This window comes from Homarus americanus, unplaced genomic scaffold (assembly GCF_018991925.1).
Source record: "Homarus americanus isolate GMGI-L3 unplaced genomic scaffold, GMGI_Hamer_2.0 scaffold11022, whole genome shotgun sequence".
NCBI classification, from domain to species: domain Eukaryota; kingdom Metazoa; phylum Arthropoda; class Malacostraca; order Decapoda; family Nephropidae; genus Homarus; species Homarus americanus.
The window spans coordinates 11,421,340-11,444,340 of record NW_024737068.1 but is presented as its reverse complement, the minus strand read 5'-3'; the positions used below and the strand labels follow the sequence as shown (position 1 = coordinate 11,444,340).

General features: G+C 40.3%; 2 protein-coding genes across 3 annotated transcripts in view; both read left to right on the top strand.

Annotated features, from left to right (window-relative positions):
- The first annotated feature begins 593 nt into the window (after positions 1-593).
- Positions 594-4,942, top strand: LOC121872827. The gene is made up of 7 exons (XM_042375876.1): positions 594-897; positions 1,172-1,280; positions 1,675-1,783; positions 2,265-2,390; positions 3,275-3,447; positions 3,941-4,033; positions 4,661-4,942. Exons 3-7 carry the CDS (start codon positions 1,727-1,729, stop codon positions 4,833-4,835), a joined length of 624 nt encoding a protein of 207 aa, XP_042231810.1. The 5' UTR covers positions 594-897; positions 1,172-1,280; positions 1,675-1,726; the 3' UTR covers positions 4,836-4,942.
- Positions 4,943-12,349: 7,407 nt separating this feature from the next.
- Positions 12,350-23,001, top strand: part of LOC121872957 (sodium/bile acid cotransporter 7-like) — a 46,731-nt gene continuing 36,079 nt past the window's right edge. For both annotated transcript variants that reach the window (XR_006090179.1, XM_042376102.1), the window contains exons 1-2: positions 12,350-12,699; positions 16,660-16,882. Coding sequence is in view for 1 of the 2 variants with exons in the window: in XM_042376102.1 (XP_042232036.1) it covers positions 12,600-12,699; positions 16,660-16,882 (323 nt within the window). In the remaining variant the exon portion in view is untranslated. The remainder of the gene's footprint in view (positions 12,700-16,659; positions 16,883-23,001) is intronic.

Sequence of the window (23,001 nt, the reverse complement as noted above, 5' to 3'; positions counted from 1 at the left end):
AATAATAATAATAATAATAATAATAATAATAATAATAATATATAAACGATAAAGTAACAAATAGATAAGTAGTTCATAAACGACAACACGATTGATAAATGAAACATGAAATAATAAATAAATTATTAAACAAATAAATAAATGGATTCCGACAGATAAATAATATAAAGACAAATGAGTCTCCCGTAGTACTTAATTTATTTATTAAAAAATTTAATGATGGATGGTAATAACACAGGTGAACGATGGTGTGAGGGCCGCTTCATATGGTACTCAGGCGTATGTCGAGACAGTCTGAAACCATATGAAGCAGCTCAAGTATATGGACAGTGTCGATAATCTGTTGTTTATCTGAGTACAGTTGATCTATCTCACCTCTTTCCTCCCTCCCTTCTTTTGTCTTTTCTCTCTCACATGTCACCCCTCCTTGGCCCTCCGCCACATGCCACCTCCCTCTCTCTCATCTTCCATGCCCCGGCATGCCTCTTCCTCGCCTATCCATCTTTATATCCCACATCTCTTTCCCCCGTTCTTCACTCCCTACCACTCTCGTCCCTCATCTCTTTTTCTTGTCATGTCTTACCTCCTCCCCCGCACATCCCAACCCTTTATTTCTCTCACTTCACCGTTTTTCTTCATGTCTTACTGTTCCCGACTCTACATCCCACCACCCCCTTCCCTCGCCTCCCAGTTCTCCCTCCTGTCTCTCACCTCTCCCTCTGCCTCGCCACAGACAACTACAGTGTACCAGCTACAGAGGAAGGTGAAGGGATTATGAGAGGCGGTAGAGAGGAAGGACCTACACGTAGACATGCTGCGACGAAAACTGGCGCTGACGGAGGATGCCGCCAGGGCCTCCCGACACCTGGAGGAGGAGAGGGACGATCTGATTGCCAAGTGAGGTCCTTTAACGCACAGAGTTTAAGGAGGATATCTGTATTGTAGAAGGAAGTGAGGTGTTAGGATTGTGGAAATTTTGTAGAGATGGTTCTGATATTGTGGAAAGGAACTTGTAAATGTTATGGGAGGTTATAAGTGATATAACGAGACTATAGGTACTGTGAGGAGATTGTACGCGCTGTGATGAGGTTGTAAGCACTGTGGCGGGGTTACAGATATTCAGAGAACAGTTGTACCTTCCCAGCGGTTAATCACAGGAACCCCGACACAGGTATAAGCGTCAGTGTCGTATGGTGGAAAGATTGAACGGTGAGCTGTCTGAGACCAAACTTCAGCTGAGGGACCTGAAGTCTCAACTCACAGACGCAGTCGATGAGAAGGTCAGTGTTTGGGGTCATGTTCTCTCTTTCTCATTTTTCCTCTCACCCTTTGTTTATTTCCCATCTCCTCTGGCTCGTCACATTTTAGCAGGTAATAATTCCCACCAGGTAATAATACCCGTACTAGTATTAAAAAACTTACATTTCATTTTTTCCCGAAAGTGTAGCTACCAGATGACATTTATCTGGCCCACTTAAAATTAAGCTACGACAGAAAGGTGGATTTCCAAAGATTCCTGAGTTAAATCTGTCTCGTAAATGACGATATAGAAACTCAACTCATTGTCTAATTCAATGGTTAATACTTAATAATGACGAGAATAATGTCGAAAGTAGCGCCCAAATTACACTGAGACTTTCATTACCTTAGTTAATTTCTTCCTCTCGCTCTCAGACTCGCGCCGCTCAGCAACAGAAGAAGATCGAGGAACTGACCACTAAGATCAATGAGCTGGACACCATCAGGTCACGCCAACAGAAGAAGATCTCATCTTAAAGAACAGGTGAGAAGAGGTACTAGGTGGAGGGTAGTGGGTGCTAGATGAAGGTGGAGGGTGGGGGTACTGGGAGGAAGGTGGAGGATAAAGGTAGAGGGGTAGGATGGAGGATGAAGGTGGAGGGTAAGGGTACTGGGGTGAGGTTGAAGATGCTGGGTGAAGGGTGAGGATACTTCGTGTCCCTAAGTACACATATTACCAGTCTGTATGAAAGACATATCAGAGAAAAAGTACTGTCGTATTTGTTTTTTATTAACGTTAAGAGCTGCTAAATTTTACACACACACACACACACACACACACGCACACACACACACACACACACACACACACACACACACGCACGCACGCATGCATCATACAGCGCGCGCTGCTAAAAAAAAAAAATACCATATAACAAAGACATTAATCAACACACGAAACACCAGACATCGCATGATAAAACCAGCTAGCACTTTACACCTCCCTCCATCCCTCCCTCGTACAGGTGAAGGCCCACGGTGACCACGTAATGGAGGAGCGACGTCTGAACGAGTCTAGCCTGGAGGGTCTCACCCACGACCTGGCCCTCACCAAGCAGGCCGTCCGTGACCTCACTAGGAGGGAAAAGCAGGTGAGTAAAAGTGTGGGGTAGGGGGTGAGTGAAGGTGTGAGGCAGGTGGGTGGAGGTGGGGGTGGGGTGGGAGGTGGGGCCGGGGTGGGTGAAGATGTGGGGGCAGGGGTGGGTGGAGGTGTGGGGGTGAGGGAGATGTGAGGCAGGGGTGGGTGGAGGTGTGGGGCCGTGGGTGGGTGGAGGTGGGGCTGGGTGGTGAAGATGTGAGGCAGGGTGGGTGGAGGGGTGGGGGGGTGGGTGGAGGTGTGGGGGCCGTGGGTGGGTGAAGATGTGGGGCAGGGGTGGGTGGAGGAGGAATGGGTCAGTGGATGGTAAGGGTGGATGAAGATGGAGTAACGTGAGTTGAGCCGTGGAGGGGAAAGAGTTTGGCGAGAGTGGAAGGGTTTGTTTGTGAGTGCTTTTCTTGTTAAGTTTTGTTTTCCTTAAAAAAGATGGCTAGAAGGGTAAGAGTGAGGTAGTTTCTGTATTTTTCTAGTGTGTTTTAGTGACCTTACACTCAGCTACACCCCATCACACACACACCTCTATCTATGCCCTCTTACACACTATCAATACCTTACAGCCACCTATTCGTATATTCGCTCATATTTATTCTGTTCCACCTTAATCCTGTTAAAACCAGCGGTAGTCTCTGGCACACTTCCCCTCCTGCTCCCTCTTACACTCGAAAACACCAATTTAATACACTCTTTACATTACACACACCCCCTACAAGCTCTACACCTACTAACACTCTTTCAAACTACCTCTCCCGTACATATTTTACACTCAGATACACCGACTTACACAGACTCTATTCGTATTACCTTCCCCGTATAGTGACACCCTCTTACATCCCACCTACTCTTCCCACACCTTCTTACGTTCTTTAACCCACCCCCCAGCTGACGGAATTTCGGAGGACAGTAGTAGACCTGGTAGGGGTGGACGGTGAGCCCGGCGTGGAGGGCGACTACGAGGCCATCTGTCGACTGGAACGGATGGTGGGTGCTCACAGGGAACTCACAGATCTCTCACGACGCCTCGACGAGCTCACAGGCCCCTCCAGGCCTAACAGGTAGGTAGGGGAGGGGGTGGGGATGGAGTGGGGAGAGTGGGGTGATGAGGATGAAGTGATAAGAACGGGATAATAACGATTGGATGATGAGGATGGAAGGATGAAGAAGGGTGGTAATAACAAGAGGTGAAGATGAAGTGACTATAAGCTGAGTACTTGATAAGCCAACGTGTCCTAAAGATGGTGTAGGTCAACTCTACCATCACGTGACCCCTAACAAGTCAGGATCAGGATTCTTGGAGGTTCGTATATTAAATTGCCCTTGTTTTCTCTTACCCAACCCCCTTTTCCTCCATCTCTCCTCACCAAGTCGTCTATAAAACTAACACCTCTTTCCCCTTCTAGCCTGTTTCATCCTTCCCTGTCTCATTGTCCCTCATTTCCACCCTTGTTTACCTTTCTACCACCCTCCCTTCTCCTATTCCTTCTATCTTTCCCTCCCTTCCCACCAACTAATGTCTCGTTTCATTTCTTCTATCTGTGTGTGTGTCAGCGCGAGGACTCTGACCAGCCGTTCCCCGCCCCTGAGGTCCCCGTCACGACACCCTTCAGGGACTCCCAACTACAGGATGGACTCCTCCCCCAGGTCAGGGAACATCCTATTGCTTATCCATTTCCTTAAGTAACATAGTTTTGGCAACTCTACTTGATTTGCTTAAACAGCCCCTTATATTTCTAGTTGAATCCATATTACGGTAAATGGGTTAACTCTATTTTATCCTGATATATTGACCATATTCCCGAATATTTTTTGTTCGTGTATTTCTTCTTCCTCAGTCAACTTCAACCCCATATTTCCAGATTTAACGCCCTAGTTTCTGTATTTCACGATGTACATTATTTTCCTAACTACACCGGTGGTTGCTCACACTCTACCAACAAACATAAATATGATTGCAATTTTCAATAGTTACCCATAAACCTAACCATCTCCAGCTGGTAGAAATTCATATATTTATAAACACCCTACAACCTGAAATTTCTTGTTGGACTAATTAAAATGTTTTTCGTCTAGCAGTAATATTATATTAATTAATCACTTAGAATTTTCGGCAATATCATCCTACGAGTAAGCCACACAGAGCCCCTGACAAAATCATCGTGATAATTGACCAATCAGAATATTTTGATATCCAGCATAAAATATTAGTAAGGTGTGTAATAAGTGAATCACTCAGAAATATTTCCTTATGCTATTCCACCCTCACTGCAGGATGCACGTGGACCAGGGCTTCTTAGATATGTCAGAGGAGCTGAGAGCATTAGCTGACGATGCCCACAACCATCGTCCACACGCCCGCCCAATCGCCCGCCGCCCACCCTCCGCCCACACCCGCACCCCCAGCCCCACCAAGCGACCCTCTACCGACGAGGACGAATATAGCTAGGTGATGAGAGCTGTGGGTGTATAGCTGTGGGTGTGGCGTGTATAGTTGCAGCTGGGGATGTATAGCTGTGAGCGTGGGGTGTATAGCTGTGGGTGTGAGGTGTATAGTAGTAGGTGTGGGGTGTATAGTAGTAGGTGTGGGGTGTATAGCAATAGGTATGGGGTGCATAGCTGTGTACAGTGTAGCTGTGGGTGTGGTGTGTGTAACTGTGGGTGTGGGGTATATAAGTGTAGGTGTGGAGTTTATAGCAGTAGGAGTGGAGTGTATAGTAGTAGGTGTGAAGTATATAGCAGTAGGTGTGGAATGTATAGCAGTAGGTGTGAAGTGGTAGTAGTCGTTGTTGTGTGTACTGTATAGCTGTGGGTGTGGAGTGTATAACTGTGGGTGGGAGGTGTAACTGTGGATTTAGGGTGTACAGTATAGCTGTGGGTGCACAGTAGCTGTAGGTGTGTGGGGTATATAGCTGTGGGTATGGGGTGTACAGTATAGCTGTGGGTGCACAGTATAGTTGCAGGTGTGGGGGTATATAGCTGTGGTAAGGGTACAGTATAGCTGTGGGTGCACAGTATAGCTGTTGGTGTGGGGTGTAGCAGTATAGGCTGTGGGTGTGGGGTGTATAGCTGTAGGAGTTGGGTGTACAGTATAGTTATGGGTGGGGGAAGGTATAGCTGTGGATGTAGAGTGTAAGGTATAGCTGTGGGTGTGGGGTGTACAGTATAGCTGAAGGGTGGGTGTGCAGTATATTGTGGGTGTGGGGCGCATAGCTGATGTTAGCTGTGTTTGGAATGTATGCCTGTAAGTTGTGGTTTATTCCATATGCTTATCTGCGAATTGGATTCATATCTGTGGGCGAATGTACAAAATAGATAAATAGTTAGGATGTATAGTTGATGCCGATACATAGCTGAACGTGGGAATGTATATCTAGGGTATAGCTGTGAAAGAGCTAGCATGTAAAGCTAATGTATAACTATGGATGGAAGTGTATAACTGATGTAGATAATGAGGTTGAAGCATAGCTGGATATAGGTTATAAAAGGAAAAGAAGCATAGCTTATGGTTGTCTAACCGTTGTTTTTCGTTTTTTTTTTTTTTTTTTACAGCGATTAGCCCACTCGGGCACAGGTCACTGACCCACATCAGGGGCTGGGGGGCGAAAATGTAATAATAATATTAAAAAAGAACCATAAAGAAATACAAAATGAAAAAAAATCAAAAGTGAGAAACAAAATATGTATGTTGTGTTCTCAATAGTAGGTGAAACAATAATATTGAGACCCTGCAATTGTGTGTAAATGAGGCAGAAAGTCAGATCAGCAACCTGGGACTTGGTCACAATTTTTATGATGCCATGTGGCAGCAGGGTCTACCATAGACAACACATTATGCTTCCAAAGTGACTGAATAGTTCATCTAATTTAACAGTAAAGAATATTCCTGGTTTAACAGTATGATGGGCGGAAGAGAAGTACTGTATAGCTGTAAAGGAGGAGGGGAGCTTAGCTTGTTATTAGCTGATAGACGTCAAGTGTTTGTTATTGCGTTAACTTACTGCTACTCGTGCATGACAATCTGTGTATATTATGTTATGGAATTAAAATGAGGATTAATAATGTTGTTTTCCTTATACTTGATACCCTGTACAGTACTAAAATATTCACCTTGTTTTTGATCTACATTAATGATATCGAAGAAATTTTAATAGTCATATTATCAAAATTGCGTACGACATGTCGCAACCAGGCAGAAAATAGCACAAGCTGTTCAAATGGTGGTACAGTATAGTGTAGGCGCTTATGTAGCAATATGTGGTCCAGTAAAAAAATAATGTTAATTTTTGACACCAGACATCATTTTAAACCTTGGAACCTGTAGATTAAGAAAATAAATGGTGTATTTTTTTCTGGTGGGATTTAAGGTCGTATTTGTCCAGAGAAGTAAGAGAGGAAAAAAATCGTTTGAGAGGCATGTCGCACTGAGTATCTAGGTGACAAAAGATCAAATAATACCATTTGGGTTTTTAAATTAAGTTCATTACATAAAATATCAAAATCATAAAGATTACAAAAGAACAAAACACATGAGCTCTCTACAGCTGTCAGCCGCCAATATGCTGATGTACAGAAGCCGCACAATGTTATTGTTGACTGTAATCCATTTTGTCAGGATTTTTTTTTTAAACTTGGTAACTGAGGCTGTATTACCAAAAATATCAAGCATGACATGATTAACATATCCTTTTTCTTTTATATTTTTAATTTATTTCTATTCTTATTTTTTTCGCCCCCTAGGCCCCGTTCGACCTGTGTCCGGGCGAGCTAATTCCCGTAAAAAAAAAATAAAATAAAAAATAAAAATTAAAATAATAATAATAAAACTATTAAGATGGAAAACACAGTTACGAAAATTTTATCAAGCAACGCATTGTTGGTCCAGTAAGCAACTGGGAAAAGATGTCCATGGTTAATCTTCTGTTGTAGAAAGCAGCAAACAAGACTTCAACCATCAAATTACTTCCACAGGTTATAGAACTTAAGCAGGACAGATCTTTGCTTGCTAGACTGCTAATCATCGCAAGATCCCGTGATGAAATCCATCTACAAGAGGCGATTGGCAGATATACTTGTCTGCCAAGATCTCTCTTCCCCCCAGATGGGTCTGTCCTTGTTTGCTAAGACAAAAGCAAGCTCATGGGTCTCCTTGAAGCAGCTCCAAAAAGTGAAGAGTCTACTGATGTTCAAAGCGTTGCAGATCCTCAAAATGAACCATGTCATAAGACTCTCATCATCGATGACATGGCATGAGCTCACGAACTATCAACTTTGTAAAAAAATTGCAGAGTTTGCAGACCACTTCATCAAAACATTATCAGCTAGGGAAAAAGTTATGCTGCTTTGCACCTTGTCTTTGATCGCTATGACGTAGGCCACTCGCTAAACAAAGAACAAGAAACCGACGCTATGGCAAGGAAGCAAAAGCATACAGCTATGAAATCACAGATTCAACACAGATTAAAGTCTCTCAAGAAGTTAGTCACCAACGACAAGACAAAATCACCACTGACCACCTATCTAGGAAACAAAGCATTGCTTGTTCCACTCAAGCAAAACCTCATCTGTGCTATCAATAAAGAACGGTGCAATCAAATGGTGAAAATGTTTAACAGTAGAAAAGTAACCAAGAGGAAGCAGATGCTCTGCTCATCATTCATGCCATATATGCATCACAGAAAGGCAGCACTGTACATATCATGTCACCAGGCTCTGACGTGTTTGTTCTAGGCATATTATCAAAGCAGTCTCAACTTGGAGAAAATGCAAGCATGATAACAGGAACTGGTGAGCGACGACACATTGTTTCTTTCAAATGCATATATGATGCTACTGGGCCAGACATTCCAGAGCCTTACAGGTTTCCATGCCTTCACAGGATCTGACTGCATTGGAAAATTTGTTGGCAAAGGAAAGAAAGCATGTTGGAGCACTTTGATGAAATCTAACACAAAAGTCCTAGATGCATTCAAGATGCTGAGTAGACCAAATGCCCTCCAGCAGACATGTATATTGGTCTAGAGGAATTTGTATTTAAGCTCTACTGTCCACGAATGACTTTCACTAAACTGTCAAAACTTAGATGGCATCTCTTCAAGATAACGCAGGCAGAAGCTGGAGAACTACCAGCGACTGCAGCAACTCTAAAGTATCATATATTGAGAGGAAGGTATCAAGCTCTTCTGTGGTCTTGTGATGCAGACAGTGAAATGCTTTCACAATTAGAGCATGGCTGGAAGATTGACAATGACTGTTTCATACTAGTAATATCAGACCAACCACCAGCTCCAGAAGCAATCACAGAACTTGTTAAATGTGGATGTGGCGTCAGGAAATGTGGATCATTGTCATGTTCATACAGAAAGAATCAGAAAGAATAGCATGACATGCACCGAGATGTGTAACTGTCAAGCAGATGATGAGAAATGCCTTAAACAAGGTGAAGGAATCTGTTGTACACAGAAGACTCTGATGACGAGGACTGAAGCAATGTCGTAAATAATAACTTGTGACTTGTATACACATGATGTATAACACTACAAACTTTTAATAAATATAAAACGGTGGTTCTAAGCTTTTCAGATAATGGTAATAAGTATATGTTTAATTTCCAGTATTTGTCTTTAGCAATTAATTTTACTTACTGCAATCTCTTCTTTGCCAGAGACAGGATGGCATATATGAGCAGCCATGTTTGTAACACACTTAAGATATTATAACAGCATTCATAATATATTATGTTAAATTGTAATCATATAATACTACATGTTCATAGGTTATTAGTCATGTTTTAAGTTACTTAGGACTTAATGGTAATACGTCTGTGGTTCATTACGCCGCTCTTTGATAAAACTTCTTTAATGGCATAAAACTTATAATAAACCGTTCAGAAAAAATTACACCACAGTTCCTTAACATAGTTTATAAATATTATTACGATGTATGGTGTCAAAAATTAACATGAAATTTTTACGGGATTACCTTTGTAGTGGATTCCTCCCCACAGGTAAGGATAGCAAGGGAGGCAAAGACAAACCCCAAAGGATTCTACCAAATGTATCAAACTAAAACACGAGAAAAGATTGGACCAATACGGTCAGACACCGGCGAGCTCACTGATAACGACAGAGAAATGAGCAATAATTTGAATAAATATTTTTCAACAGTTTTCACCACCGAAAATTTAAACATGATACCCGAGGCACCGACTCTAGTCAGAGATAGTGAAGAAAATAAATTAAGTGAGATAATAGTGACTAGTAACGATGTTAGTAAGCAAATAGACAAACTAAAGCCTAATAAGTCACCTGGTCCCGATGAGATATTTGCCAGAGTATTAAAGGAATGTGGAAAAACTAGTATTCCTTAGCCAAAGTTGTTTAACATGTGTCATAAAAACAGATTGTAGTACCAGAATCCTGGAGGATAGCCAGATGTAATACCGATTTTTTCAAGATGGGGATAGATCACTATCCTCCTAACTGCCAATCGATTCTAACATCAATAGTGAATATACCGGAAACAATCATTTCCAAACTCTGTTCGAAATCACCTGGAGAAGCACCGATTGATCAATGATTTACAGCATGAAAAGCTACAAGTGGACGTTCATGTCTAACTAATCTATTAACATTCTTTTCATCAGTTTTCGAATCGGTGGACGAGGGGCACAATTATGATGTGGTATATCTAGACTTTAGCAAAGCCTTCGACAGAGTCCCCCATGAAAGACTAATTAGAAAGGTAGAAGCGCATGGCATCAAAGGTAATATCCATAAATGGATTAGGGCGTGGTTACGGGACAGGAAACAGCGAGTGAGCATAAACGGCACTAAATCGCATTGGAGCAACGTCACTAGTGGAGTTCCCCAAGGCTCAGTGCTTGGACCATTATTATTTATTATATACATAAACGACATAGATATCGGCATAGACAGCAACATAAGTAAATTTGCTGATGACACTAAAATAGGACGTGTTATTAAATCTGACGAGGACTCAGCAAAACTACAGGAAGATCTAAACAAATTTTTCGAATGGTCTGAAAAATGGCAGATGAAATTCAACGTGGACAAATGTAAAGTACTCAGTATAGGAGATGGAAACAGGGAAACCAGATACCAGATGAACAACGATGCCATAGAGAAATCCGACTGCGAGAGAGATTTAGGAGTAATGATAAGTAGGAACCTTAAGCCAAGTAAACAATGTGTTTTTGCTCGTAACAAGGCTAATAAAGTACTTGGGTTCATACAAAGGAGTGTTAGTTACAAGACTAGCGAGGTCATCCTAAAACTGTATCTTGCTCTTGTGAGACCACACCTGGATTACGCAGTTCAGTTCTGGTCACCGTATTACAGAATGGATATAGAATCCTTGGAAAGAATTCAGAGGAGAATGACAAGACTAATCCGGGCATTAGGAACCTTGAGTATAGAGACAGGTTAAAGCATCTTAATTTGCACTCCCTCGAGAGACGTAGAGCGAGGGGCGACCTGATAGAGGTGTACAAGTGGAAGGCAGGGCTAAACAAAGGGGACATTACAAAGGTACTCAAACTATCCAACCAGGAGCGAACTCGTAACAATGGTTTTAAATTAGACAAATTTAGATTTAGGCGGGAAATAGGTAAACACTGGTTTGGAAACAGAGTGGTGGATGAATGGAACAAGTTACCAAATATCATCATTAACTCGAATATGCTGAATAGCTTCAAACATAGGTTGGATGCTTATATGAGCAATAGGGGTTGGGTGTAAACGGGACTGCCCAGTATGGGCCAATAGGCCCGCTGCAGTTTCCTCCATTCTTATGTTCTTAAACGCTTTTGTCGCTGAGTAGCCGACCCGTGAATTCCCAGTGTATGCCTCGTGGTCTAGGTCAACCAGCGCCGCCTTACATGACGGAGGTCAACTATTAAGCCACGCCTACCTCCGCTATATAAGATCTCACCTCGTGGTGACCTACTTCTTTCTACCTACAGCCAGTCTTCAAGCAACACCCTTCACTCCTGCCTGGCGGCCCTCGCTCCAGCCGGCGACCATGGCGACCCACACACCTCGTGGTGACCACTCGTTCTACCTACAGCCAGTCTTCAAGCAACACCACCTCCTCAGCTCCTGCCTGGCGGCCCTCGCTCCCACCGGCGACCATGGCGACCCACAAGCTGGTCCTCCTCTGAGCACCCTCACCAACCAGCTCTCTCTACTTCACGCTTGTAACCACGCTGCCACTTCCCAGCACCAAGCTGCACTGTACATCCAATACAATATGTATACAGAGAGCACATTGTGAGTTTCCTTTCTCCATCCCATCCTGAGTGTGAACCAAATATCACATAACCCCACAACCTAAGCGTCTACACTAGTAGATTGACAAGGTATCCTAATCACAACTATTCTGTGAATAATACTTTTATGGATACCGTTAAAAGGAATACTGTATACTGTAGATCTAGGCGTCGTTATAGACCGATCACTGAAAGTAGTGATACAAGTGAGAGCAGTGAGAAAAATGTTAGGATGAAACAGCCTCAAATCTCCCCAACCCAATTGAATTTTCTAGAAAACAGAGTTTACATGAGGAAGCCCATAATTTTAACTAATGTAAATATCGAAAATATCATAACAATCAAGTTACATTACGTTAAAATATGACTACATTATCGAAGAGTCGGCGATACAGCGGTAACTTTGCCTATAACTTGTGATTCGGATTCGATACCTGCGTACAGTGCCGAACATCGCAGTTATTCTCTAGGTACCTCAGTTTCCTCCTGTAGTAAAACTGGACCCAAGACAGTGAGCATCTCTGTACTTTAGAAAATAAATTGTTCATAATTGATAGAGCCATATAGTAAAATATGTCAAGTGTATGTAAGGGTTCGGGCTTCACGGAGTTGGTGTTTGATCGTGAGTAGTTTTATATTTAAAGCGATGGTGGTAGTTATATATAAACAAACTGAATCTAAACCATTTAAAGCCTCAAGAAGAAAAACGTACTCTATGGTTATACATACGTACTATTTTATTAATATTTCTACTCTCCTAAAAATAAACTACTAGAAATATGACTAAGTCATACATTAAAAGATGAAACTTGTTAATAAAAATGTTAAGTTAGTTTCCCATCTTAGTTGATGTGTCAACACAGTGGTTATTGACACGTTTAAAAGGAATATTGTTGACGTGTGAAGACTCTATCTAACAATGAGATGAGTGTTAAAACCTTTTTCACCAGACACTGGTTTATGTACACCATGTGTTTAGTGATCATCCTGGCCTATATCGCACCTGGTGTGGGCTCTAAAGGAGGTAAATATCCGTACTGTTTCCTAAATAAATAAAAAAATAATTCATAATGATGTTAGATCGGTGTGACTGTAGCCTTTGTAGAGAATGTTTCGGACCTAGGAGTGGTTATGACTGCAGATGTGAAGAACAAGGGTATCAGTACAGTAGTCTTACCACTTATTTAGTAATAGTCAAGACCAATTGTATGTCTCAACTACCTACTGTACAGCATTTCACCATATAAATAAACGCTTTCTTACAATATGAAATTGACAAGAAATACAGTAATAGTAGAGCAGACGACTAACACCAGGAGTTGTTCAATTACATTCAATTTTTCAAAGTGTTCTTTGGATGATAGATAGGGTAATTTTTCGTTTTAGCACACCCTCGAATTTTTCAAGAGATGTTTTATTTCTGATGTATTTTGACGTGTTTGTTCAGATCTGACCTTCATTTCCATGGGAAATGGGTCATTTTTAAAAAAAAAAGATGCAAGGCATCTTTGATAAAAAATGGCTATTTTCCATCAAAAACGAAGGTGAGGTCTAAACAAAATACACCCAAACATATCAGAAACCAAACATCTAGATCCTAACCTAACCCCTGCAGGGGACCCTAATCCCTACCAGGGGGGCCCTAACCCCAGCGGGTAGAAAACAGGTGGAGATTTATTGATCTTATTTCTTAGGCGTTCCTCACTAGTGTGCGATTTTTCTGAAAGAAACACATTTCCAAGAAGTTTCAAGGGTTGAGGAATGTATATGAGGTAGAACTTACCTAAAAGTAAGTGCTTCTCTGCGATTTGAAGATGTGCTAATCCGAATAATACGATACTACAACTTATTTAAAAGTATGGTTAATATTGATGACTGACCCCCCCCCCCTGCATATTTTTTTTAGGTTAAATTTCATAAGTGAGTTCTGATATGATAATCATTTCTCGTGCAAATGCTTCATTGGTAGATAATTAGGCGCACACTACTTTATTTTGTCGGCGGTAATGCAGCGGTGATGTCTCATCCCAGGATGTAAACAGCCAATCATATTGACGTGTTTCAAAACACTCCACCACCTGGGCCGGATCAACGCCAATGCTCAGTGTACTGTGTATGCTTAAGAACCGTTCGGTATGGGTGGCTGCTCTCACATCCACAAAAAACGTAAAATTACACCATATCATACTAAGCTCTTTCTGTTTAATATACCGGGGGCCCCCGGCTAGGAAGTTAGGTAGATTTGTTTGGTTAGGTTGGTAAGGTCTAACAATGCTTCTGCTGCTTGTTTTTCATATTAACTAAGGATAGGTGAGGTTTAATTTAGAAATAACAACTTTGTAACACATTTGCACAAACTATGACAGTGTCCACTATAAAGCAGTGAAATTGCAGTGTTTTTATAATCGTTTTCTATGAAAAATCGGCCGTGGGTCAGTCATCAATAGTTACCATAAGTATTTTTTTCTCTATCTACAATCATAATTCACCTGTAGTAGGCAGGGTATGAAGGATGAAGGAAATTGCGGGGTAAACACGGCTAAAACTGATCACATGATACTAAAATCATGTCTCTATGTGCTTTGTAAATGAAGAAATTAATTAATTACTGTAAATATAACACTGAAAAATATACTGTGTCGATGCATGTTGTCTGTTGTCATCGGATCTTCATTTCTTTTCGTGAACAACTGAACTTTCAGTACTCTTATGTCCAAAAAAATTGTAAAATTACACAATGCCGCTTCAAGAAAGTTGCTTTCATTGTTACCAGATATCAAAGTTTTTTCTGTTTAATGTGCCAGGGGGGTTGGGGGCCCGGCTAGGAAGTTAGGTAGGTTTCTTTTGTTGTCATATAATTTTTATTACTACTATCATCCAAAGTCCTTCTGCGGAAAAATGAACAACTGCTTCTGGTGTTAGCCATATACTCCACCTTTAACAAAAATATTTGAGCAATGGTTTTTACATGAATCACTTCTATGCCTCCTTCACCATTTATCTGTGGCTAGGACTCCAAAGTTCAAAACCTATGTCCATCATTTATCTCGTCATTGTTTTTTTGTTTTTTTTCAAAGCATTTTTCCCGTATAGAATACGTACAAGAATACAACTCGAAACATCATCACTAACTCGAATACGCTGGATAGTTTCAAACTTAGGTCTGATGGATATATGAGCGATAGGGGTTGGGTGTAAACAGAACTGCCCAGTATGGGCCAATAGGCCCGCTGCACTTTCCTCCATTCTTATACAGTATTCTTATGAATACAGGTACTCCTTGACTTACGACAACCCGGACATACAACGGCCATGGTCGTATAAAATATTTTTCAAATTACGTATTTTCGAGTCCCGACGTTAGTGATCGTGCTGTGCACTGACAAAATTATTGTTTGTAATTCCCTTTAAAATAGCTGGCAAGCGTAAAAGTGAGAGTTCTCGTGGTGCTGAGAAGAAAAGGAGACACCCATTTTAAATTTTCTATGTATTTTTGCATTTTCGACTTACGACCTGGTCATCGGTCCCTAACCCCGTTGTGTCGAGGACTGACTGTACCAGATACTGCTACATTCTATAATTTATGGCTCATAAAATTAAGCAAAGTAACTATACAGTGATCCCTCGGTTAACAAGATTTCAGTTAACGATTTACCTTCCATAAGATTCTTAACTTCGGTTAACGAGCAATCCCTCGATTAACAAGTTTTTAATGAGCCGACCTCAACATGTTTTTGCTTGCATTTGGTGGTCCACCAGCTGTAGTATTAGTCCGCCAATACAGTAATCGGTTCTAGGGCTTAAATTCCTTACTATTTTAGTAAATATCAAGAAGTTTATACTATTCAATAATTTTAAAAGTTTTATATTAAATTTTTTAGTCGTTTTAACAATTATTGAACATAATTGAAGTATAGGAAGCTAGTTTTTTGTGCGCCAAACAGCCTGTCAACACACTATACAGGCGTCAGTCTCTGTCTTTTCAGTGGAGGTAACATCTTGCTTCAGACTCTCCAACTAAATGCTTTTTTTTCTGTGTTTCCAAGCAAATTATTGGTCAACTTAAAATTTATTTTACATATTGATAATATATAATGCAGTGCAGTGTTGATTTAAAGAAAATAATCTTGAATTTCACCAAGAGAACTAAAATATTGGTGAAATGGCACCATGGGGTGACTTCTGTTCCACTCCAATGCCTTCTTTTCTCCCCTCTCCTCCACCCCCATTCTAATTCCCATCATCATCGAGCCTTCTACATACACGCCTCAAAGTAAGAGTACTTTTCTACCTTTTTTGTTGATTTTAGGCAATTTTCGGTGAGCTGGAACTAATTGCCCAAAAACCAATTGAAACAATGGTTTCGGTTAACGAGTTTCTTGGTTAACGAGCAACCTTCTGGAACGAATTGTGCTCGTTAACCGAAGGACCACTGTACAGTAAATTAAACTAACTAACCAAACCTCACCTTCTTTAGCCTAACCTAACCTAACCTAATCCAATATACTTGCACAACTACTAAAGTAAAGCAAATTTATAAGGATACTCGTCTTGACCGCGGTGCCCACCGTTTCTGTGTGGATGTCGGTCACACTAGAATAACCCGTTATAGTACATCCTTCTTTCCTCACACAGCCAAACTGTGGAATGCTCTGCCTTCTGTGTTTCCATCTCTTACAATCTGTCTAACTTAAAAATTCTGGTTTTCCGGCATCTTCGTGGTGTAGATTAATACATTCTTATTCTCATATATTTTTAATTTCTTTTAACTCTTATTTTTTCGTCCCCTAGGCCCCGTTGTGGGTCGATGACCTGTGCCTGGGTGGGCTATTCCCCATAAAAAAAAAAAACACGTGTCCTCACGTTTCTTGTGTCCTACTGTGTGGCAGTGTTTTGTATAATACTGTATAGTATTTTTATAAATCTTGTGTGAATTTACTTGTTATCGTATATAAGAAATAATTTATAAATTTTACATTTTCAGGACTGATATACCCTGAGATAACTGTCAAGTATGGGGCAGTGTCAACCATCTTCTTCTTCAGTGGTGTTTCCCTCCAGACCAGTGATATTCATGCTGCCATGTCACAAACCTCGCTACATGTCTTCATACAAGGAACAACATTTTTAGTATATCCAGTTTTTATGAAAATACTTTGTATTCTATTGACTACCATCGGGGATTTCAATAAGTCACTTTTAAAAGGGTAAGTTTATTTTGTTGCTATAGTGTTGTTTTTTTGTGATGCATTGATATAGCTTTTTGTTATACTTTATCTGATCATTTCTTGGATTAGTGAAGTAGTTTCCCTTGTTTGTGGAAAATGACTACCTGTAAACACTCACAAAATTTTAAGCATTTAATTTGAACTTCTCTTATAATTTAATAGCTTATGATACAATACAGTACAGTACTTGTATTACTTTTTTTTTTAAAGATAAATTAAAAATACTTGCAAACACAAGAATGGAAGATTGACTCTGAAGCCACATTTTATAACCAAGCTCACTGCCAGGCAACTTAACTCCTAGTAGTCCAAGAGCCCAGGCACTTTTAATCATGTGTCTGAGGCCAAAAGGTTTGAGGGTCGTTTCTGAATCAGAATTTTATGCCGAATCTGAAAATCCATTTCTTAATTGCCGCAGCTGCTGCGTTTTTGGAGAAAAACAGTGTTTTTTGTTGTTTTCGCACCTTATTTTGGGGAAAAGTATAAAACAACGATTTTACTTCGTGGAGTTATTAAATATCCATTTATACTAGCATGTAGGGTATCAAAGTACAGATATTATCTTTTTGAACGCACATACATCAAAATAATACATGTAAGCTGGGTATCCATGGTAACAAGAGCTCTTTTGTGAAAAAAACCAGTTCTTTAATCGGTGCAGTCAGTGATTTCTCATGAAGGATGTATCGTCTATAATGTCACTGTGATACTGATCTTGTAAATTGGTTATAACCTCTGTATAACACTTATAGCAATACTTATTGCGAGTATGTGACTGCTATAGAATATTGACAGTAAAGTTTTCTCCACCCCCTGTCAGATTTTGCTGCCAAGACAAAAAATCTGGTTAAATGTCGTCCCATAGTTCCTGTCCTCAGGTTATGGTTACCTTAGGCAGAAGTGTACATAAAACTGAATCCCAGTTTTATGCAGTATACCATAATTGTAACTTATGAATTTGGTGTACTAAATAAAGCGCCAACAAGGCATGTTCCTTAGACTCTCATGGCCTAATTGTTATAATGTAGGAAAACTTAGACAAACTGTTCTGTTATGTCTCCAAAACATATTCCAATAAAATTTGTAGTGTCACAAATTAGTCAGAGTCACTGTCTGACTCATCAGAGGAGGAACAGTACTCCGTTTCATCTTCCTCCTCATTAGCCATATCTGTACCCACGTTATCATCAATGTGGAGGCATACATCTTCTGGGACCTGTTGCCCTTCAAACCAGTTAATAACATAGCGACCGTTCTCTAGCAGCCATCCATTTTCTTCTGGAGCCCACTTGTACGATTCTGGGGTAATTGCGTTTTTCCACATTGATGCTACCAGATTTGCACGCTTCAATTTCTCCAAGAGCACAGATTTGCATGGAGGCAAATTACTAGGGTCGGTTCCTTTGATTTTATGCAAAGGCTGAGATTTTTGTTTTGGTGCAAAATGCTGATCAAATAGCATATGTCTGGCTGTATTCACTGATGTTAGGTTGGGCTTCCCATACATGCTACAAACAAAGGCCTCCATGTCTGTTAACAGATCTGATGATATGTGAGCTGAATCTCCCAATTTGGCGAATGCTGCGATGAACCTTTGTTCCTTTTCCATTAAAGCCAAAGGGCGGACTTTACCTTTGCGTACAAAACTAGCTGTGTAGTCACATCCTGTGAAGGCATGGAGTCCTGACAGGGCACCACACAACTCTGCTCCAAGGCTGTGAGCTAACTGGGATACATCTATATATCGCCTGGTGTTGTTAGTACTTACACCAACGTCGAGCCATAGCTGTCCTGGTATGACATGGGCATGCGTAAGCAAAATTATAAGAACATCAGTGTCAGAGGACCGGATAATGATGTTACCACCTTTGTAGGACTCGCACATATGCTTAACATGCCAGATCAACCGAGTATCTGCCTCCTCGTGGTTGCAGACCAGGCTGGGGACCTCTTGCACGTGAATACTGTCATCCTTTACATCATATTGATAGGCTTTGTCATCCAGTCCTACAAATAGCGTGTAGCCTCGGATCTGCTCAATGTATGATGTTCTCTTCCATTCCTTTACAAGGAAGTGTAGGAGGGCTGTTTTGAAATTCGCGGACTTGAGCGAGGCATTGAAATCCTTTGGGCGCTTCTGGTCAGGACCAGAGATAATGAAGTTGGTATGTGTAGCATCAGATCCACGGATACCATGCTCGATATCTTTGATGGATGGGGTTTTGTATAAATCACATACAAAGTCTACCCTTTTGGCAAATCCCAACAACCGTGTCAGAACAAGTTTGGCAATTTCACCAAATGTGGCTGGTACATTGACTAGAGTTCGTATGAGAAACATTGCATCAATGGCACATGCATCCCGACTCACTGGTTTGCTACTTTTCACTCTTTCTTCCAACTTATGCATCAGTTTTGACTTGTCCGTTTTGTTAACAGACCCATCCACCTGTGGGAGTAATACAGAAAAATAACAACAACAACCATATATTCATGCTATGCTTGAATATTTTTCAACAATTCAATCAATCAACAATAATACAATATGATATATATATATATATACATGTATCTTAGGGGATCCGTGAGAAATAATGGACAAATGTTCTCATTTTTTGGCAAATAGCACTCCTGTAACCATGGATACTGAGCTTACATGTATTATTTTTAATGCCTATGTGTTCAACAACATAATATCTTTATTTTGATACCATACATGCTAGTATAAATGGATATTTAATAACTCCACGAAGTAAAAACATTGTTTTATACTTTTCCCCAAAATAGGGTATAAAAACAACAAAAAACACTGTTTTTCTCCAAAAACGCAGCAGCTGCGGCAATTAAGAAATGGATTTTCAGATTCAGCATAAAATTCTGATTCAGAAACGACCCTCAAACCTTTTGGCCTCAGACACATGATTAAAAGTGCCTGGGCTCTTGGACTATAGGCTTCAGGGTCACGTTAAATGACGTTTTTATCTCTCGCTGGCCTATCTGAATAAAAAGGGCAGACCTGGCTAGATTGTGTTGCCAAATAGGTACTGTAAATAGTAATATAGTAACATAGTAAAACAAGTGTCCTGTACCTCATACTGCCTAGAAATTAGTGTTGTTTACCTCATACTAATGGTTGCCCCTCATGTAACGAGGATGGCCAGCCCAAGGGCCACCTAAGCTCGAATTGTTTAAAGTGTAGAAGCTGTCACCAACATAACAACCACACCCTAAGTTAACTAGTTGCATGACCCAGTGTCAAGGAATAGTCCGAGAAGACTGGACAACTCGCCAACTGCACTGGCTAACCATTACCCCGGAACACGATCCGCAAATTGAATAATATCCAGGTTCCCAATTACTGCTGAGTAGACGCAAATGGCGTAAATAAACTTGCCCATAGTTTCACCCTGCCCGGGGATCGAACTCGGGTCTGCTAGCTTACGAGGTGAGCAAGCTAACCATTACACCACTGGTTCCCCATTTACCTCGTACTATTGCATCACACACACGCCACTTCACGAACATTCTCAACTCTTCCCAGCCCGTGTTGCCAGCCTGTGGTAAGGACATGTATTTTTTCATGTTAATATCATGCATGGCCAGTTTGTAAGACTAGAATTTTTATTTATTTGTTTTTTTAAATGTTCCCAAATATACCCATGTGTGTATGTGTTTTTTGGGGGAATGCTGACATAGTCTGAAGCCCAGGGGTTAAGTAAACACACACTAAAGCTGGCAGGATATACACCCTGGTGATTCTTAACACTCTTGGGTTTGGGTAGCTGCTCTCTGGCGAGACACTCGACATGGCCTGTTACTCACCTCACCGCCCTTGACTGTGCCATATGAGAGATAATTGTACATAATGAGTCATACATTCCTGCTGTTTGAGAAAAGAAGGTGGTATTTCTTGAATTAGCATTGTAAATAAATTATCTATAAACCCTTACAGGGTATATACAGCAAGTAATCACGATAAAAATTATTTCTATACATAAGCGCGAATAGAACACAAAAAAAAATTTATGCTTAATGAAAATGTTTATACTATACATCACTTTATTCCCTTCATTATTTCATGTGATTCCAATATGAACATTTTAAAGCGTACATATTTACGAAAAAAATAGTTATACTGTAGAAGAAAGTTTGAGAAAGAATTAATATTTCATTAGGGAAAGGCACCAAGAAGCACTACACTATCACCACGTTGTGCAATCTCCTTGCAATTTCTACGTTTTCCCACCTTCCATCTTCGCCAACAACACGAGACATGGTTCAAAACTCTCACAACACTGTTATGAATAAATGAAATCACTGTAATGTACAAGAAATCACCACAAGTCGCAAGAAAATGCATGGGAAATGTAAGTCAATGTTATATCATTGGGTCCCATTTACACCCAACCCCTATTGCTCATATATCCATCCAACCTATGTTTGAAGCTATCCAGCGTATTCGAGTTAATGATGATATTTGGTAACTTGTTCCACTCATCCACTACTCTATTTCCAAACCAATGTTTACCTATTTGGCGCCTAAATCTGAATTTGTCTAATTTAAAACCATTGTTACGAGTTTGCTCCTAGTTGGATAGTTTGAGTACCTTTGTAATGTCCCCTTTGTTCAGCCCTGACTTCCATTTATACACCTCGATCATATCGCCCCTCACTCTACGTCTCTCGAGGGAGTGGTGACCTTGGAGTGTAGTCTACATAGTTACCAGATCGTGCTGACGTTGCCAAATGTGTGTTTTGGGTATCTAGGGTTCATTTTCAAAAGAAATTATTTTATTTAAATTTTTTACTTCATGCACAAATTTGCATATGAAAACCCTAAAGCGATAATTTAGATCATAATGTAACTTTGCGTATGAAAACCCCAAGATTGTTAATATTAGTGGCTTGGTACTATTCTAGATTCTCTTGTAGATTAAGAACCTCAACTTATTTTACTTGTTAGATATCAGGTAAACCTCTATAAACTGCACTTCAATGTGCTGTTTTTTGGGACTTTGTGAAGTGCTCCGGACTGCCCCTCTATTCACCAGAAATATTTTTAAAAGTCGAGAAAATCTAGCAGCAATCCAGACAGTCTGTGTTTTTGTATGTGCGGTTGAACATCTATGTGAAGGGGTCGCACGGCACGGGTCTCAGTGCGAGTCCTGCCTTCATACGTATCATATCAATACGCCACACATCGCCACCTAAACTTATTTTTGTGAACGTTTTATATATATTGCATATATTGTCTTTAACGTTGATACTTGTGGGTTTTAAGAAATGGGTAAAATTATGTAGAGCTTGTATTTTAAGAAATGAGTAAAGTTAAAAAAAATCTTATAAAAAGATTAACACTTGCTCACTGTACTTACTGTGGTCTAATCAAAATTGCTGTAGGCATAATGAGAGCTACTAAGTACAAGAGCCAAGACATTGCATATAAAAACAAGCTGAGGGTGGGGGGGGGGGATCAGGCATTGCCGCATTCGTTAGGTTTATTGATTCAATATTATATTTTCATATGATCAACCTCTTATGTTGTGTGATTCATCATAATTATAACATCTTCAATAATAGAAAAATAAAATACAGTATGTAATTTGACTTGAAAATAAAAGAATAACTTACTGGAAGATTTTCACCCAAGATGCGGGGTCATTATAAGATACTGTACAGTACAGTATTTGGTATGGAGATACATTCCTAACAATGTTATTTATTACCTTTGTGTGATGTATGATTGCTCAATTTGGCAACATGTACTCTCAAACAACTGATTAGAGATTATACCAGAGAATACTGTATGCAGATGCATAATACACTATATGTGCAATATTATTTACTACACACTGATAAATACACTAGGGATGCACTGGAATCATAGTACAGGTGTACTATCAAGTTGATATAAGTCATGATATTCAGAAATTCTAGTAGAGTACTGCACTGTATATCATTGGTCTATATTAAATTTATTAAAGTCAATTGTCAAACTAAAGCTATGAATATTAAGGTTTAGGTTACTTATTATCTAATGCAGTGGTTCCCATACAGACGGCTACAGTGTTGTTCAAAGGCGAGTCAAACAGGCTTGC

Coding starts and splice junctions, on each gene's coding strand:
- LOC121872827 (XM_042375876.1), top strand. CDS start 1,727: ATGAGCTGGACACCATCAGGTCACGCCAACAGAAGAAGATCTCATCTT. Junction 2,391..3,274: donor TCACTAGGAGGGAAAAGCAG/GTGAGTAAAAGT, acceptor CCCACCCCCCAG/CTGACGGAATTTCGGAGGAC. Junction 3,448..3,940: donor GGCCCCTCCAGGCCTAACAG/GTAGGTAGGGGA, acceptor TGTGTGTGTCAG/CGCGAGGACTCTGACCAGCC.